This window comes from Podarcis raffonei, chromosome 7 (genome assembly GCF_027172205.1).
Source record: "Podarcis raffonei isolate rPodRaf1 chromosome 7, rPodRaf1.pri, whole genome shotgun sequence".
NCBI classification, from domain to species: domain Eukaryota; kingdom Metazoa; phylum Chordata; class Lepidosauria; order Squamata; family Lacertidae; genus Podarcis; species Podarcis raffonei.
The window spans coordinates 21,640,252-21,660,761 of record NC_070608.1 but is presented as its reverse complement, the minus strand read 5'-3'; the positions used below and the strand labels follow the sequence as shown (position 1 = coordinate 21,660,761).

General features: G+C 40.1%; 1 protein-coding gene across 5 annotated transcripts in view; it reads left to right on the top strand.

Moving 5' to 3' along the window:
* The window catches only part of ZFPM2 (zinc finger protein, FOG family member 2), a 325,302-nt gene that overhangs the window by 133,648 nt on the left and 171,144 nt on the right, over positions 1 to 20,510 (top strand). For all 5 annotated transcript variants that reach the window (XM_053395456.1, XM_053395455.1, XM_053395458.1 and 2 more), the window contains one exon: positions 3,785 to 3,903. In XM_053395456.1, coding sequence (XP_053251431.1) covers positions 3,785 to 3,903 — 119 coding nt within the window. The remainder of the gene's footprint in view (positions 1 to 3,784; positions 3,904 to 20,510) is intronic.

Below are 20,510 nucleotides of genomic sequence, written 5' to 3'. Positions count from 1 at the left end.
AGCCTATGAACGGTAAGTATATTTTGATTCCTGCTGGGATGAATATATCCCCCACCCCTTTAAAATATAGTGGTGATCTTACTTTAAAATATGAGGTGGTGGAGCTGCCTTCTTCCTCCTGTTTCTCTAACTGGAAACATGACTCATTTGACTATTTTTTGAGACAGAATATTCCTGGTAACATTGTTGTCTCAGAAACATAGCTGGAGTGGCTGCACTGCCATTTGAAGCACTGCTACTAAAAAGCCCTTGGGCACCTCATATCTTAAAGTAAGGCTGCTACCACCCCAGGAATCTTTGCTCCCCCTCAGTAGATTAACATAGTTGGACTTGGTCATTCCACCCTACACTGAATGCATAAGTACACTATAGTAGTATCTTCCCATTTGCTTCCTCTGTTTATTTCAATAATGCATTGATTTCCTCTAGAAATTCAGTGCAGGGATAGCAAAAACAACAATGTAGTTTCCTAAATATATTCATTCGCCTTCTTTGAAGGAGAAAATGAAACCCTGTGGAAAATCAGGGAATTTCCATACATTTGCCTGATTCCTTGAACTTGAAAATAGGACATATAGTTTCAAAATCTTGCTTTATAATATTCTACCAGATTTCATGGTATGTCAGGCACTGTATTGAATACTTGGGTGTTAGGGCATGGAGGGCATTGGACGGTGATTACTTTAAGTTAGATTGAGACATCGTCATTGGGTGCTGCCATTTCCCAGTTTTAACTCTTTTATGGTGTGCCAAAGGCAACTGAATGCTGGTTAACAGTTTGCCGGTCAGCTGAATCCTGCTTACACAATAATGTCCTTGCGGGGAGGGGGGCAGTTAAAATTTTATGTCAAGGGAAGGATTTTTGCTTAACACTGAAGGCAGTAGCACATTTGTCTCTTCTGTTATTGCAGACCTTGATGCAAATTCATGTTGTCCGATGTAAGAGGTCTAATGTAATAATGAATAGATACCTGGAATTGCTGAAATCTAAGAGTGCGGATTCATCAGTTGCAGTGAAACCTATTTTTGAGCTATTAAATCTGTGACAATAAAAGGAGAATTGTAGCATATATGGTGACCAATTCAGTAGTAAAATTGAATGAAGAACAGAAACACTCTTATTGGCTGCTTTTGGCTGCTCTGTATCTTGCCTAAGCATCCTTGAAATGGTGCTATTAATGACTGTTCCCTGTTTAAAAAAGAATACTATCGTTCTGTGCAACTGGGAACTTTGGTTATCACTGAATGATCTGCCCTAAGTTTGTCGTTCTTAATCCATTAAAAGACAGGCCTGCTTGTAAATCCACAGGTATAGATAAGGAGTCACTGTTTGACTGAGTCTGAACCCTTTTCAAATGAAAAATGTCAGTGGCAGAAAGGGAGGCTGAATTATTTTTTTAAAGGGTTTTCAAAGATTCTCATGATTCCTAGTATCAGTTAAATGTGACATGTCCATAGGCATACTTGCTTTTTAATGTGTTAAAGCAGACAAATACTGCCGGTTTCATCTTTATGCAGAAGAAATCATTGCTCTATATACACATGTACGTATAATTTTCTGTATTTTCCCCAGTCCAAGGAGATGGAGGGCAATGATGGAGCTTCATTTTGCCAGTGACTTCACCAGATCGTTAAAATATGATTAGTTTTGTGATGCCATGATGTCATCACATTCGCTTTCTGATCCCTGATTGGCTGCAATGACACAGTGCAGAAACTATAGGAGATACTGAAACGGCAGTATCTTGGAGCTCTGAACAGACATGGAAAAATGTGAAAGATCAGTAAGGCAGAGTATTTTTTTGAGGGGCTTTTTTACACCCAACCCCACATTTTCCTTGGAAAATGTTTACGTGTGAAAGCACAGCACTGTTCAGGACACTTGCTAATTCATTTTGATTTTGCTCAGTCTGTGAGCTTTTTGTGAAAATACAAGATGAATTTAAATAATACTTAAATGGCTTCTAGAACACACATTGCTTTTTAGATATGTCTGAAACTATCACCACATTAGATGGTTTTTACTCTTCACAGATCCTTAGCCAGTGTATATCAGTATAACTTCACACACAATGATTATGCAGATTTAAAGTATCTGAAAAAGCATGCCTAATTTTTAGTGGGCTATTTTTGGAATTTGCAAAATAAAAAATGAGATTTTAGAGGGTTTGGAACACATGCAGACTGCCGTGCTCATTTTGAACTCTCAGTTTATCCTGCATGTTAGAATTGGTTCAGACATTGTTTGAGGGAGTTCCTAAAAGGTAAAGGTAAAGGTACCCCTGCCCATACGGGCCAGTCGTGTCCGACTCTAGGGTTGTGTGCCCATCTCACTTAAGAGGCTGGGGGCCAGCGCTGTCTGGAGACACTTCCGGGTCACGTGGCCAGCGTGACAAAGCTGCTCTGGCGAGCCAGCACCAGCGCAGCACACGGAAACTCCGTTTACCTTCCTGCTATAAAGCGGTACCTATTTATCTACTTGCACTCAGGGGTGCTTCCGAACTGCTAGGTGGGCAGGAGCTGGGACCGAAAGACGGGAGCTCACTCCGCCGCGGGGATTCGAACCGCCGACCATGTGATCGGCAAGTCCTAGGCACTGAGGTTTTAACCACAGCGCCACCCGCGTACCAACAGCGCCACCCATGTCCCCTGGAAGTTCCTACTGTGTTGCAAAAAAAAGAAAGAAAGAAAAAAGGTACTAATGACAGATTGCGGACACTTCTTCTATGGGCAAGGATTTTGGGGCAAAGGGAAGTATCTCCACTACACTAGATCCAGTGACTGGTGCAGAGGCGTGTATCCTTCCTCTGCATTTCATTTGGTTGAAGCTAAAAGGGATAGACTGTGTCTAGGGAAGAATTTGCAGTAGTGCATTTTAATTATTGTTTTTAGCTACTTTGTTTTTAGCATACTGTATTTTACAATTTATGGTTTAAATATTGTAAGTTGCCTTGATTCCCAACTTGGGAGACAGGCAGGCAATGAATGAATGAATGAATGAATGAATGAATGTGCTGTTGGGTGCCCTTTGGCAGCAGCACCCTATGCTCTTGCGCCACCCAGTTTTTCCTAAGGGAAAGGCTAGATGGACTAGGGCAAGATGCACGTGCACCAGACGCTGAAGGCCAGAGGAAATTTGGTGAAAGGCTGGATTTGTCATGCATACCAGAGTTCCCCGGCCCAATGGTAAAGGATCACCTAAGATTTACTGGACGGCAAGAAAGACTTAACTACTTTATGCTCTCAGCAGAAAGTAAGCTAGGCAAATCCCTTTTGACAATATAAAAGATAGGTTCACCAAAATGAAGGCAAGGAAGAAGTCATTCAAGCAAACTACCTTTTTGAGTATAAAGTGATTCATTATTATTGTAATAAAGGACGCTTTGTTTGAGTTATGCAAATGTTTGATGGTTTCTGCTCTTAATATTAGTTTTTGAAAAACCTTTATAAATACAATGATGATTCATAATTTCCTGAGATTGTAAAATATTCCTTTTGCGTTTCATTAAAGTAGGTTAGGTAAAGTAGATACATTCATTAATAAATATGCACTGAAATATTCTGTTATCTACTGACAGAATTTTTGAGGGGATATGCAGGAGGAGGGCCTCAAGACATAGTCCCCATACCCCTGGACCCAAGATCACCTCTCTGTGGTCCTGACAATGTTGGCTGGGCTTATGAGGGTTAGGGTTCAACAACATCTGCAGGACCGCCGATTCCCCACCCCCAATTTAGGTGGAGGTACTCTAAGCAATGGGCTTTTTGTTTGTTTGTTTCTCAGGAGAATTGGAGGTGTTCCAGAGGGATGGAGAGCGCAAGATCCAGAGTCGACAACAACTTCCAGTTGGAACAACATGGGGACCATTTGCTGGGAAGATGGATTTGAATAACAACACAATGGTATGTTAATATGATACTGAACACTGAATTCTTGTTTTTTTTTAAGCTGCAATTTGCTACTAAAGAGATGTCCAAAGAATAGAAGAAGGTGGACTGTGAAAGAAATTCTATTAGTGCAATTCAGATTTTTTCTGTGGAAGGCTCTATGGTATATTTATTTAAAGGTATATACACCAGCCTTCATGATCTAAGTCCCAGGGCAGTTCACAATGACATGAAACACAGGAAACCATTACAGTATAATAAATCAGTGGTGTAAAAGCAGCAGGTAAAACAGCTTGAACAATACTAAAACACATGGCTAGCAGAATTTTAAAATGCATGGGATGAATAAAGTGTTTTTCTGAGAGGCTAAAAGATAACAATGTTAGCACAGGCAAGCCTCCCCCTTGTTAACATCTGCAGTTGCCCTTTGATGAAGGCGTAGGAAGGAGGGCCTTAGCTTGGGATGGGGGAGAATTTGGATTCAGTTTGCATTTAAAGGGGAGCTTACCTAATTTGCACTTTCCAAAACAATACACAAACTGAAACACAGGCATCCTTCAAAATTTGCACTTCTATGAATTTTGGAATGCAGGACTCTGGACAAGCAGTGTGTACAATGGGTAAATTGTGCATAAAATGCATATATTGGGCAAAAGAACATACAGAAATGCTTTATATAAGGGGCAATAGCTTTCAAAAATATGTATATTAGGCAAAATTGTACACAGGCATGTATATTAAAATAAATTGGGGGGGAAGCTCATGAATTTTTATGAGGACTTTTATTTATGATTGGAAAAATGAAACATTGAAAGAATCCAAAACTGACAGATTTGCCCATCCCTAGCCTCAACAGATGATCTTAAGATGGATGTTACAACCTGAAGCATAGGATGCAGACAGTACACCTACTTGACCAAGCAGGACTAAATGTCCAGGGACCTAAGTAACTTAGTGACCAGCCCTATTTTCCTCTGTACCTAAGAGGGCTCTTAGGCCTGAGTATTCACATGTATAGATAGCTTCATGCAGGTATGCTGGCTTGGCCCGTGACTATAGGTGCTAGGGCCACAGATGTTGCAGGGTGTGCTGACGTCGCAAACACATACCCACCTACCCTGCAGCATGCCCGCACGCCCACCACCACCATTTGTGGGTGCCTGGCCCCTTCATGAGAAATGTTGTGAGTGCTCGAGCACCCTGGGGCCTGGGGAGCTGGTGCCTATGGATTCGTGGGTCTACGTTCCAGGTTCAACTCATTAAGGTCCTCTAGCCATTGAGTTCTTGTCAGTTAAGTTATTCTGGGCATAATCCATATGTCTTCTGTTCTTAATAACATATGTTACTTTATTTCTCCACTACTATATGGTAATCATTCATAGTGCAAGACATCAATTTAATAACAATTTGCCAACTCATATTAGCTGGAAGTAAAGAAATAACTGTTATTCAGTTATTTTGTCATATTGATGGGTGTGCTGCTTTCTGTATTAACTCCAGTGAAATCAAAGGCACATAGATTTTTAAGAAAGTTTTCTATCACTATAATAAAGGAATTACAACATAGGCAACATATTATGGTGTGATGTATTTGTTCAGTGGGGTTAGACTAGGAATAGTACGTTGTGACTTGATTTAAGAATGTGTTGTTTTTTAAAGTTTTATTTGGGGCTGAACCAGAATGAGAAGGGGGTTACAGTTAATTAAAAACTTTGCTTTCCCCTATATACTCTCTTCATTTTGAGAACTGAGACTGGATCATGGGATGAAAATGTTTGATCATCCAGAATGAAGGGAGAAAGCATTTCCCTCAGTCAGATTTGTCTTAGTGATACAGTCACATAGCAACTTCTGGTTGGAAACAATATGGCATTAGCATGTAATCCATGACTGAATGAATTTCTATGACTTTCTGTTGTTGTTATTGTTGTTCTTGTATCAGTAATAGCTACTGTTGTTTTAAATGGTTGCAAACAGGTATACAGTGTGTAAAGAAAGGCAAACTAGGGATATTTCATGAAAATTTCTACATCAAAATCCCTGCATTTTTATTGAAAATATTTCTGGGCCAAATTTTGGCACAGTCCTGGATGTATTTGCATTGATGTCTTTCTGACTTCTCCCATTATTTTGTAGCTTACAGTCTCTTTTAGAAAAATATAATTATAAAACTGGATCAAAATATGTAGGGCGTCTAAAGTACTTTTAAACCATTCAATCTTTTTTGCATCAGTCCCTGCTTTGTGCAGTAAATGTTGCTACACAATGGAAATTCTGAATGACACAATCCAATCAAAGCTGAGCATTTTATACTTCCATTGATATCAATAGGAGGGAGATTTAAATACATACTTAAATCTACCATTGAACATAATGGAACTTAATATTGGCGACATTGTGCTCGTTCCTGCTCCCTTCCTTACAGGCCTTTTCCCACCTGGCCTGGGAGGGTGGGGCCCTGGCTGACTCCAGCTACAAAAGCTGAGGCTGCTGAAGAGGCCAGAGACCATCTTAGCTAAAGATTCACCCTGCTGGAAATTCTGAGCTGCATCCTTTCCAGCTGGAGGAGGACAGAGGGTGAAGAAAGAGAAATTATATTATGCAGTATATAAAATTAAAAATTCTGTTAAGTGGTACAGAAATTAAATAATCTAATATCATCTAATTTGTTTGCTTACAATAGCTTGTACAAATGGGACCCCTATATTTAAAACACAGTTTACTGCATAATGTGTTGCTTATTTATGTAAAAACATAGTTATTCAAATTCTACCCACCCACCCCCTGGAACACAGTTCTGTTTTCTGTTGGGTTGGTGTTTTAAACATTTATTTTTTATATTTCCCAAGAGACATTTAAACAGATGATATTTCTGAAGATACAGGAAAAATGGGGTAATAGTAGTTATCCATCAATTAAAAGAGAAAAGAAATTGCGTTAGAAAATTCTCAAAATTGGGGAGGCATATAACTGAAGTTCTTTTGGATTAGATTCAGGTTCTTTGTGTGTTAACCTGACTTCTGAGGTGGCCAAGGAGTGTTTGTGAGTGTCCTTTCTTTCATTCTACAAATCATATCTGTGGTGGTCTGCACTCTACTGCCCATCCTTGCAGGAAAGGCCAGTCCAGGACATCATGGATTTTTGAGGAAGTGCAGGCTGGGAAGGCTGCAGATTGCCAAGAGATAATTGTATTACGATGGAAGAGGACACTTTTTTCACACATGCCCCTCAGCCACCTCATAAATAAAGGTAAGTGCAACTGCTAAAATGAAAATATAAAATAATTTCTTAAGTGTCCTAAGAAAGAGACAGGGGGCGGCCTTTTTTCTTTTTCTTTTTGCATGACACGGAGATTATCCACAGCAGTCTTATCCCTTATCTTGTCTTGGTAATGGACTGGATAAGAGCCAACAAAATGAAGCTCAATCCTGTAAGACTGAGGCACTGTCAGTGGTTGGGAGATTGGAGGCTCTTGTTGGGGTTACACTCCCTTGTAGGTATGCAGTTCGGGGTACTTTTGGATCCCTTGCGCTCCTTGAAACTCAGGTGGGCTCAGGGAGTGGAGTCCCTTCCATCAGTCGAGCTGCATTTCCATCTGGACAGTGATAGCTTAACTTCTGTTGCCTAACCTGTAGGTTAGATTACTGCAACGTGTTATATGGAGGGCTGACTCTGAAGATGATTTGGAAACCTCAGCTTCTGTAGAATTTGGTGGCCAAGTTGTTCACTAGGGCAATATAGTTTGAACATATTACACTGATCCTGGCCTGACTGCACTGGCTGCCAATTAGTTTTGAGGCCCAATTCAAAGTTCTGGTTTTGACCTTAGGACCACATTACCGTAAAGACTCCCTCTCCTCATATGAACTGACCTGGACCCTGCAATTATCATGTGAGGCTCCTCTTTGTGTGCCTCCTCCATGAGAGGTCAGAAGGGTAGCAACATGGGAACAAGCCTTTTCTGCAGTCCCTGCCTGTATGGAGGAATGCTGTCCCCAGGCAGACCCGCCTGGCACCTTCATTACATATATTTAGGCGCCAGGCAAAAATGATTCTCTGTAACCAGGTCTTTGGCTGATTAAATATTCTAAAATGTGTGGGAGAGGGGTTATTGGTTTGTTTTAGTTTTATTGTGTATTTTGTGTTCTCGTTTTGTATTTCTATGTTGTGAACTGCCCTGTGATCCTTGGATGAAGGGTGGTATACCAATTCAATAGAATTATAATAATAATCTATAATATATCATCATAAACTTTATTGCACTAGCCAAAGGCCATGGCATCATTCACAAAAGGAACAAAAAGAAAATCAACAATAACCATAAATCCCCTTTCTTATAAATTGGCACGATGATGTTCAATTTCCAGCCAGCTGTCATTTGAGCTGTATTATTTATATGGGTGTAGAGCTTGGCCAGGATGGGTTGCCACCATTCCGTATGATAATCTATAATATGAGGGCGGAATTTGGCCTACTACTACTTGCCCCACCCCCACAAGCAGTGGCTTGGTCACTTAGCAGCTGGCCCATGTTCCTGAGACAGAATACTCAACATTGTGGTGTCTCCAGGGAAATTGTATCCTAGGAACATAGCTGGGTGACTGGGAGTAAACAAGCCACTGCTCAAAGGGGTGGCAAGACTTTTTTATTACGAAAAAGAAAGGAAAGAAGAGAGAGAAAATCTTCAGCCGCCTATAAAGACACCCAAAATTATTAGAATTGGCCAACCCCAAAAGTCAATTAATAACCACACACACACACTTTTAGTAAGGGATTGATGATTGTGTGAAGGGAAAGATATTTGTCCCAATTTTAGTAATTGCACTTCTGACAATGTATTCATGTTAGCCATGCATAGATGGCACCAATCAACATGTTGCAAAAGCAGCAGCACCATGATGATGCCATTTAAGCTGTTCCATAAACTCTTCCACATGTAAGGCACAAATGCAGTATCTCAGTGGCCAAGGGAAAATGTAAGCTGTAAGGCTCTGCTCACATGGATATTCAGCTGAATAGTTTAAATCACAGGTTTAGATGAATTCCCCAAAAGTAGACGCATAGAAGCATGTTTGCTGAAATGAACAAACGCCAGTAGATTCTGCAAGGAGCCACTGAATACTTAACCAAAGGTGAAGATACAGTTCTCATGGTATACTTGTATATTCTCCTTTCAGTTGGTGGATGAAAATGATATACTATTACTTCCATTTGCATCTATCCAAATTTAGCAATTGGAGCTACAGGGTCTGGTATCTCCCGAAGTTTGCTGATATTAATTGTCGTTTGATGAGGAGTACAGTGGCAATTATTTGGCATGCTTTTCTTATAGAGAAGTCATCTGTGCTTCCCCTTTACACTGCCTCAAAATCTGCACACCGAATACTCTTTTTAAACTGGTTCATATTTCAAGTAGTGTTACGATTCTGAGTTTAAACTTGTGGTAAACTCAGGGGAGCCAGCGGACTAATTAATTCAGCACAGTAATTAATTAAGTTGCTGTGCCAGATGCCAAACACTTTTTAGATCTTTCAAGTTCCTATCTTGAATTATGTTAACAATATACATCTCAAAACACTAAAAGGTTGGGTACATTGAATAAACTGATTGAAGTGTCATTTGTCAAAGCAACAACAGCAACAGAGACTTGGTCAAATTCAGCTAACAAAAACGAAGAATTGTGAAGGCACTTAGCCAAAAGACTGGACTCCATTAACCTAAGCAGTGTACGCTAAGACGAGGTTACTGGGTGGAAGCTCTAGCAGATGAACTAAGAAGGAGATGTGCCAAATGTTTCTGATTCATAAATTGGTAAAGAGTCACACTTATATAATAACAGTGGCAGAATGTGACTGTCAAATAGTTTATATTGATTGATTGTCAGAAAAGCTTTAATAATAATAATAATAATAATAATAATAATAATAATAATAATAATTTATTATTTATTATTTATACCCTGCCCCTCTGGCTGGGTTTCTCCAGCCACTCTGGGTGGCTTCCAACAAAATATTAAAATACAATAGTCTATTAAACATTAAAAGCTTCCCTAAACAGGGATAAAATACTTTTATTCTTCACAAATTATACCTCTGAGCATGTTGAAATGGAGAATTTTCATCTGGAGGAATTCCCTGGTACTTTTTTATTTTCTTTTTTCATTTCCTGGATAGGCTTTCATTTACTGGATAGACAGTAAATACAGTGCTTCAGAGTTGTTGATGATGATAAGGATGCCATTCTTCATGAAGAGCATGTCATGGTTATTTTAGGCTCTGTGGCTAACACGACATGTGAGCCAGAGTAATGTTGTAGTGGTTAGAGTGCTGGGCACAGAGCAGGGATGTGGGATAAATTCAGTTTGTAGTGTAATGCAAACTCACTTGCTTCACACACAAATGCAATGCAGCCAACCTGTGAAATTTGTACTTCTCCAAAGGGCCCTCCCCTGCAAGGGTTTTGCTTGCAAATGTGTGTAAAAGGCAAAATTACATACAAAAATATGTACATTAGGATAAACGTGTGTTATAATGCTGACAAATTTTCATGGTTGAAATGTGAACTGAATTCATGATTGAAAATAATGAGAAAGACAGTGGAACTGAAATTGACAGATTCCTCCATCCCTAGGGATAGGGAGAACTGGATTTATATCCCTGCTCAGCCATGAAGTTTCTTTGAGCCAGCTGGTATCTCTAAGCTTTACCCACCTCACAGCATTGTTGTGACGATAAAATGGAGTGGGAGTGGGGGAGAAAGAGAACCTTGTACATTGTTCTGAGCTCCTTGCAGTTTTTATACGCAGGAAAAATATGTATTAAAAGCAGAATTTAAAGGGCACTGTACCCTTCTGGATTTTCATGACAGTGTGAGATCATTTCAGTTTTGTAAGATACAGGTAGCTATAAATCCAGCTATAAGTATTCACCAGTTCTAATTCCTTAACACACAGGCAGACACATGTACTGTCATACCTCTTTAAATACTAATAACACTAAAATTGTCATTGTCTTTCATAAGAACTAATGCAGTTTCCATATCAGCTTGTAAAGCTAGAGAACATTTATCAGCCCAGGACTGCATTCCCTTCTGAGGGCCACAAGCCACTGATGGGTGAGTCCAGAAGCAAACATGGGCGGGCCAACAAACGCAAATGCTACTATTGTACAGCATATTTGTTTCTACACCCCACTCCTCTCTAGCCTCCATCCAGACAGGCAAGAGACATTATTGGAGTTCAAGGGCACATTCCAGCAAGGCAAAAACACCCAGGGCACAAAACCGTGTTCCAGGGACCCAATAGGCTTGGAGGGCCATGTTTGGCCCTGCTCTAGAATATATTATCAAACATTATTTGGTGATATAAAACCAGGGTAGCCAGCATGGTGCCTGTCTTCCAGATGTTGTTTTATTACAACTCCCATCAGCTCCAGTCAAACTAGCCACTGGTGACTCAGTTATGGGAGTTGTAGTTCCATAACATCTGGAGGGCACCAAATTGGCTAATGCTGCTACAGAAAGAACTTCCATGACAATTTTATTTTTTTAATGAAAACATTGTCAAGCATAAGCAATTGTGTTTTCCCCTCTTCCTTATCATCAGTATACTTCTTCTCAATGTATACAGGTACCTATGCACACCTACAACTGAGCACTTCTTGCATCTTATGAAGATGCCCACAAAAGCTTGTGCAGCTAACCAATAAACTGGTTAGTCTTTAAGGTGTCACCAGACTGCCTGTTGTTTTTGCTACAACAGACTAACACAGCTACCCTTCCAGCATTTGTATGATACCAGCTGAGTTATGTTAATCATTGGTCTCTTCTTTTGAACTTTAAGGGAATGAAAGAGGAAAAAATGTGAAAAGATTCCTGACTGAAGCAGATAGTTCTAAGGGGAGATGTGGCAAAGGATGTAGAGCACATGATGAAAGTAAAACAGTGGTCCGTGCCATTACTTCATTAATCAAGTGGAAGCATTCTGAAAAATGTTTTTCTTTGGCTGCAGTCATCTATTTTTTGGTGTTAATCTATGCCCTGTGGCAGGGTTTTGTGAAACGAAACAATGAGTTGTTGTATCATTACCCCCCCTTATTGTTGTTGCCCCTGTCAGAAAGAAGAGAGGATGATTCAGGTCTGTATCAGTCTGATAAGAAAAAGAGGATTCAAAATGGCTGGGACGAGAATCTGTGGGAGTGAAGCTGTGCTGTTTGGGGCCAGGCAACCAATGGGATATAGCAGAAGTCTTTTAATAGGATCCTGAAGGTTCGCTGGCAAAAGCTGTTTGCTACTTCTAGGAGATTTCCTAATGAAACAGTTTGATTAGAAAGTACTGTGTGACTGTCTCAGGGGCCGGAGTTCAAAATACAGTTAAGTTATTCACTTGCTAATCTTTGGCTGTGTCAGTTCAGGGCAGAAACCTCCTATCTATACAGGCCCAGCCACTTGTATAATTGTTACAGTTACAATTTCAGAGTTTGCCAGTCACATTTTTTTTTACCAGAGGGATCCATTGGAACTACTGGAAACCTACTTAGGCTTGTTGTGACTGGTGATTTTAAATTGTGTTGGTGTTTTTGTAACAGAGACTTCCAGTCCATTGTGATATTGGATAGGCTTACTAAAGTGCCCAACTCTAAGACAGAAGAGTTAAGGTAAAGAGGCTGTAGAGTCTTCTTTCTTCTCTTTTTGTACCCCCACTATTTATACTCCAGCAGCTTTCCTCCATTCCTAGGCTACACGTGATGTTTACCATGAGGATTGCCTTCCCTGCAGTGGCGTAGCGTGGGTTGTCAGCACCCGGGGCAAGGCAAGTAATTTGTGCCCCCTAACCCATGAGCCAGGTAGGGGCAGAGAGCTGCGAGTGCGAGCGCCCCCCCCCCAGATGTTGCGCCCGGTGCGGCCGGCCCCCCCTGCACCGCCCACGCTACGCCACTGCTTCCCTGTGATTTTCGATCACTTAGCTGTAATGTATAGTGGCACTAACTGTGTGAATCAGGGCTATCATGTAGTGAGTGTCACTTTCTACTTGGAAGCCAGTGGTAGCAGACCCTCCAAGTGTCCCTATTTTACAGGGATGTCCCTGATTTAGAGAAGCCATCCAGGTTTCTGATTTGTTCCCGAAATGTCCCGCTTTTCCTTAGGATGTCCCTGTTTTCATTGGAGAAATGTTGGAGGATATGGCGTTATCCAACCCCTGAGCTATCTGAAGGCAATCCTGCATATGGAAGTTTTTGTTTAATGTTTTTATATATGTTGGAAGCCGCCCAGAGTGCTGGGGCAACCCAATAAGATGCATGGGGTATAAACAGTAAAATTATCATTATGGAATGGGATGTTCCTATTTTCATCGGAGAAATGTTGGAGGGTATGTAGTAGTGTGGGAAAACCCATTAATTTGTGTTTTGCAGTGGGTTTATGATATATGGGGTACTTTTCTCAGTCAATAGAACTCCTGTCTTATATCACTCAATCCCCTGTTTTACAAAAGATGTTCTCAAGCAGGGGTAACCAACACAGTATCCTCCATATTGTTGCTGGACTACTACTCTCATAATCCTTGACCTCTAGGAACAATGGCTGGGACTGATGGGAATTGGAGTGCAATAACATCAAGAGTGCACCATAATCCATGTCTTCCTCATCTATAGCTGAACCCCAAACAGACCTGAACCAACATTCTTAAAAGATTAATTTCTTTCTTATCCTGTGTTATGATTTCTGATTGAGAGTGTCACTACAGCAATCACATCTGTGCACCATCATGTTCAGAGCACACAAAAGCATTCTTGATGTCTAACTATGAGCATCTGAACATGAATGTATTTTAGAAGATGGCCTGACTTTTGGCGTATTGGAGGCAGGTGATAATGGTTTTGCACTGATTTATTGGAATTTGTTTTGTTTTGTTGGGATATTTTATGAGGTTTGCATTTCATTAATCTGTCATTATCCAACTTATTCATATCCTCAGCTGGGTGGTAGTGCCATCATAGAATCGTAGAGTTGGAAGGGACTCCTGGGGTAACATAGTCCAACCCCCAGGAATCCTGCCTTACAGCCATCTCTGGGTGGAATCAAACCACCAATCTTCTGGTTAATAGCCAAACACACTGATGCATTGTGTAACAAATCAACCAAGCCATTCCTTCTGTAGCTGCTTGTAAAAGTCTGATGAGTCAAATAAATTGCTTCAAATGTTTTGCATTTTCCTAAGCTTGGGGTGGCTGCTCCCTTTCCCTGTGTTGCTGTAGGCCAGTTTCCCCAAGAATGCAATAGTAGATGCACATCCTGGGAAGTAAGTCTCATTGAACTCAGGAGGACTTTCTTCTTAATAAACATATTTAGGATTAAATGACACATAGCTCCTTTGTTTATTCAAAGGAGAATCAATTCAGATATCTTTAAACATAGCTTGGTTCAGCTCCTTGTTTGTACATGGACAGCTAATTTTGGCTGACTCAGTGATATTTGAATGTGGCCTTTTCGCCTTAGCAGTGTGCCTCATGCATACCTCTAAACAGTAACATCCCATTTACTGAAAGAAGAGAGCTTCTGATTTCATACGCATTCAATACCTTGTTTCAAACAAGCTTTTAATAACTTGGTGCTAACTAAAAGCACCCCCATTAAGTGGAATTTATGCTAATACCATCCTAATTAAGCAGTAGTTATTACCAATCATTATCATTAAACTAAATCAGTTCCCTGGGAGACATCTCTATGAAACAGCTGTCCCATTTCATCATGTCACATTTCTATACTTCAGCGTGTCACATTTCCGTACTACAAATAACATTTTATATTTATGTACCAATTTTTAATTTGACCAGCTTCATTGCTCTACCATCACCATTGTCAGACTGAAAAGAAAGCACCTCCAAAATGTTTGCTAGAGAAGATGTAGGTGCTTCTGCCTCATACCTCCCAGTTTCTGAATATGTCATTGAAAAGTCCTTGTCCCAGAGCAGTGGCCAGCTTATTCTCTCCATCCTTTCTCTGTTAAGTCCAGGTGGCTAAATTGAGTCTGTGGTTGCTACATGCAATTGTTCCAAAATAGCAAAGGAATTAAGAGATTATCAAAAGCAAGTCTAGCATTGTGTTGATTATTCTCTTAGTTTCAATATTATCTTCAAAAGTAGCATATGTGACATAGCCAAATTATCTAACATTTCCATTGTTTCAAGTGCTTTTATTTATTTATAAATTATATTCTGCCCTTATTTCCAAAGGATGTCAGAATGGTGAATACAGAAAGAGAAAAGAATACAAACATCTAAAAACATTTCCAGTACAGATGCTGGCTGTTCAAAGCCCCTTTAATTTCCTGGGTATTTATATTTCTTTTCATTGCCAGTTTCTTTCCTTTCTGCACTCATATTCCTGGGCCTCATTCGTCTGATTGGCTATGGTAACGCCGTGGTCTTTTTCATGAGAATCTGAGACTTCCATCACATAAGATTTCTCATTGTGATGTCATCAAGAAATCACATGGGCTTAAATGGCAATGTGGAGAAAATAAAGCCCAGGATTATGGAGGCAATGAAGTCAGAAGAATATTGTTAAGCAACACCAATACAGTGGTTGGCTCAACCAAACTGTGGCTTACCACGGCACAGCAGCTAAGCCAAAGTTCGACTTATATATTGTCCCTACCCAGGATCGTGGTTAAGCTCTCTACTCCTTAACCATAAGCTGTAGCCAAGAACCAACCTTGGTTACAGCTTGTGGTTAAGGAGGAAAGAGCTTAACCATGAGCCCTGGTTTGGGCAGTGCGCTCATGCTGAGGTAGAAGGAACAGGGAGGAGCTCTGGTAGTTTGCACTGAGTTTGCTTAGTGTTACGTGCAAATGCAGCCAGTATGAATGTGTTTGCACTAAGCACCAAAATTGCTGAAAATGGGAGATACTCTTTGATACCCACAAAACAAAACACAAAAGAGGTAAGCAGTGTATGGCTCTAAGTTGATAATGAGCTCCTGATTCAAGAGAATAAATTCTTGCTATGATCTTGGGCATTTTAGTGAAGCTCAGGAACGTCCCTTTCTGTTTAGACTAAGGTCCCTGCCTTTGAGCTCCCCGGGTGGTGGTCACCTCCTCTCCCTCTGCAAATGTGGGGAGATAATGAGCAGCAATGGAGTGGGGGCAAGAAACTGGTAGGTTTTGGATCAAAGGAAAAGGGAGCAGTGGTTGAAACCAATTTGATTCCCCCCTCCTCAGAAACTGGATTCAGCTCAAAATGATTTTTTGAACAATTTATATTTAACACACACAAATGCACACACATTGACGCACCCTCTCTGCAGTAATTTGAAAATTCTTCCCCATTTCACCACTTGCCTGCCCACTGTGTTCATCATCAGAAGCCTTCTTCTACGTCTTTTACATTCAGAGGTTCAGCTGGCTGGGACAGTAGACAGAGTCTTCTGAGTAGCAGCACCAAGATTGTGGAACTCCCTTAGGAAGTCTGATTAGCTCCCTCTGCCTTTCAAGCAAATAGTTAAGACATTCCTGTTTAGCCAGGCACTTGGTCTGTCCTAACCATTTTGTTTTGTCCTCCTGCAACTATGTGCTGTGGCACTGTTGCTCCAGTTTTTAGGTATTAGTAATATTAGTGTTGTGCTTTTTTGTGTTTTGATTTTGTGAGCCACTTTGGGAACTGACTTGTTGAAAGGTGTGGTAGAAGCATTTTAAGTAAATGAACAATATATACTGACTTTTGCAGTATCAGTTCACATTAATTATGTCTCCTTCCCCATCGCAGTATCCCAGAAGGACTTATGATCACTACCTGCATCAGAGCATTCCCTCAATCACAGCAATCCGGTTAAAGAGATAAACAGCCCAATAATGTGCATCTTTTCTCAGTAGTAAATCACCAACTTCACCAACTTCCTCCCAAGTAAATGTGCATAGGTTTGCAGCCAAAGACATGTAATACGATGCATTGTATGTAGTTTAGCCCTAATCATTGGTTGCCATCTGCGCATGCTGTATTAGTGGATCCGAAATGGAAAATCTGTGACTGCTGCCTTCACATGAGCATAGTGATGGACCACTTGGGCTTTACATAATCATTGCAATTGTATGGCTGGCCTAACAATCACACAAAAGCATTGTACTAGAAATAACTCTCATGTGATTTGCTTAGGTTTCCAATCCTTAATCATACATTGTCCTTAGGAAATTACTTCCTCATAGAAATATACCATGCAGAATTCTGTACCGTTTCCACTTCCCATTTGATGCTGTTGGGGTGAAAAGAGGGAGAAATAAAATCAAAGCATTGTTTTAGAATACAATTTGATCCCACTTTAAAAAAAAAATCTTTTCCTGAGTCCTTTTCTTCTTTTCCTTTCGGTGTTACCTCTTTTGAGAAGCATTGTCCTGATTTATAAGCATCATTGTCCCCCGGTGTCTGAGCTCAAGATCGGAGAGGTACAAGCAGTTGGATTGCATTTTCAGGATGCCAAATGTGTGCTCTTTGATCTGGTGGTACAGCCTGCCTCAGGGAATAAGCTCAATCTTGATTCCTTTAGTCAATCATCCACTATCAGGTACCTGGGCCATGATTAGGAGTCTGAAGAAAGAAAGGAGCACATCACGGATACATGTTGGATGCTGAAACATTTCTAAGGAGGGTGGTGGCATCACAGTCAACATTCCTGCTCAAGCTGTGGCAATGTTTTCTGTTGTAAGAAATCTCCTTAATGTGTGAAGGAGCAGTAACAGGAGAGCTATTTTACCCACACACATACAGCAAATGACTGTACACTCTGATGAACCCTGTAACCTTGGTCAGCTTATGAATACCTCCTTCTTTTGTTTAACCTGCTGCTGAAGAACTAACAGTGGAAACAGGGTACACATTTTTCATCTTGACCTCTATGAATTGCTAGGCATCTCTGCAAAGTTGTACCTTCTTAACATTCCTAGCGTTCTTTGATTCATGCTAGTATTTAGCACTTGTTGAGTGTTAGAAGAGATCTCTACTGACTATTCGTGTTATCATTCCTAAACCAAGTCACAAAATGGCATTTGTGTTGGAACTGGGCCACAGAGAGGTATACTTAATCTATTATGCAAAAATAGCACAAATATATCCCTGAAGATTCTCCCTCCAAGTGCAATAGGGAATAATGTAAGCGCATTTAAGTTTCACTGGATGTAGGAGTTACGCATGTTATAACTGTAGATCAAACTTTCTGTACCATCTGGCCATGATTAGAGGAAATGTATAGAGAGATACATTAATTGTCAATGGATCAAAAATGTTCAGTGACAAATTTAGACAAACTACCAAAGCTTCATTTTTGGTGTTATTTTAAGATAAGTTGCAATTTAACAAAGAAAAGCTACCATTCTTTTTAGATGAAAAAGTCACCTTTAATACTTTTGTTTATTTCCAAGTACTGTACAGCAAAGGACTGAAACTGACACACTCAGGAATCCCAACAAGGAGTTCCATCATTTGCTGAAGACTATCAGATTTATTATGATGTAAGCTTTCATGGACTAGAGCCCCTTGTCAGATATACCATGTATTTGATGAATGTGCTGTAGTGGGGGGAAAAAGCTTATGCCACATTACATTTGCTAGTCTTTAAGTTTCACAAGACTTGTTTCTGATGCAAGACATCAGAATGGCTCCCCATTGGAAATGGCTACCCATCCCAATGGCTACCCATTGGAAAATAAAAGTTCCCCCTAATTTTCAGCCCTACCAATTAAATTTTGTCCTCACCGATAAAAAAATAATCCCCCAGACAGATTAATTAACTATTCCAAACCCAGTGAAACTGTAGTATTTGGGTTTAAACTGATTTATTTTTACTAAAGGGTTGTAAATTTTGCATTGTGGATATAGTCCATAGCTTGCTTTGGGGGTGCTTTCTGTCCCAACAGTAGTATATAAACTTTTCTTTAATTACTTACTTATGGAAAATAGAGGTGAAATGGCCTGAAAAGGGGACATTAAGGCTTAGAATTGTTGATTTCATCTAATAGACTTTTCCACAAAAGGGGCAAACATGGGATTTTTGCAAACTGATCTCCTATGTAAGTCTACATAAAATGTGAATGATCTGTGCCATTTCACACTAAATGTTCAAGAAACAGGGAAACTGCCAAGAAAGAAATTTAAGAACTTTATAATTCCTTGGTTCAGAATAACAAACTTTGGCAGCTTGTAGAGCTCACTTCAAATACAAGACAAACATCTTGCTTCCATAGGTTCTTCTGTAACTCATATTTTAATCTGAGAGAAGAATTTAAGTCATTTCTATCTAACCACCTGTCATCTTGACTCAACCTGCCACTTTGCTGCTGCCGCCACACTGCCTTTGTTTGGGGAAAATAAATATTCTGAACTAATCCAATGTAAACTGGGGTGTGGGGAATTCTCACAACAAGGGTTGGAAATCATGAACATGGCTTTGATATGATATAGTGGGCAGGATTTTTTTAAGCACATCCTATGCAATGGGGTTTTCCCTCGCTTTTCCTCCCTCTTGTTCCACATGAAATTGGCTCTGGGGTGATTGGGAGAGCCCGTCGGGGGGCGCACGTTATTCTGCCTGGCAAACTGAAATGCTTCTGAAAATGGAACAATAGGAAGAACATGACACTGAATTCTACCCTTCATATTTAGGCAATTACAGGCAAAGGGTTAAGCTGTGTTATAGTGAAATTGGCTAGGTTCACTTCACCTGAATAATACAAGCAGACACTGCATACGTTTGCATTCCACCGTTGTCACTCAGTGCTGCTTAACTGAAGTGGTGCGAATGTCTGACAAGAGCTACAGTGAGCAATATCAAACAAAGGGAGCTGCAACTGGAAACCAAACTGTGTCCATTAGTCTTGCCTGCTGCACAGTTTTGGGCCCTGTCTTTTCCAGCTTGCCTTGTGCATTTTCCTTGATGCTCCTTTAAGTGTAATTATCACAAGGATGAGCCTTGCAAAATGCTTAAGCACCCTGACAACATGAATGCTGTGAGATTGCACGATACCAGGTACATATAAATCTCTATCTTTCATGGCATTTGAACTTGATAATGGAAAAAGTTTGATAAAGTCAGTGAATGCATTATATTTAGACAAGATACCAAGTATGCAGAAGGCTCTGCATTACATTGCTGTGTTAACAGCTGGTAGCATTCAGTGTTCCACATATGCTTGATAGCGGTGATACATTCAAGCTCAGTGATTATCAAAAAGATTTCAGGGCTCTGGAATTAATCACACATTTGAGAAGACAAATAGATGGAGATAAGTAGGAAAGTTATGTTTTTTTTGTTTTTTTGTAGGGAAATGAATATTTGAGTGGCCATTACAAGCACTTGCTTTTATTAAATCCCAGTATTAATGAATTTAAGACAATAGGAATAATCTGTTTAATTAGTTAATGTTTTCAGGGATCTTGCTAGCATGGTGAGGAAAAGAATGGTGGCTACAAATAGAATTGCCCTTTCTGAGGTGCATGTACTTGTTTTCCCTATGCATGATCATGTTGATAGTGTTACTGGCATTCTGGTTCTCTCTAACATTTGTATCATTCACATTTCATAATCACAACTTTCAGTTAATTGTATGAAGAACTGAATTCATTTTAAACCAAGTTCTA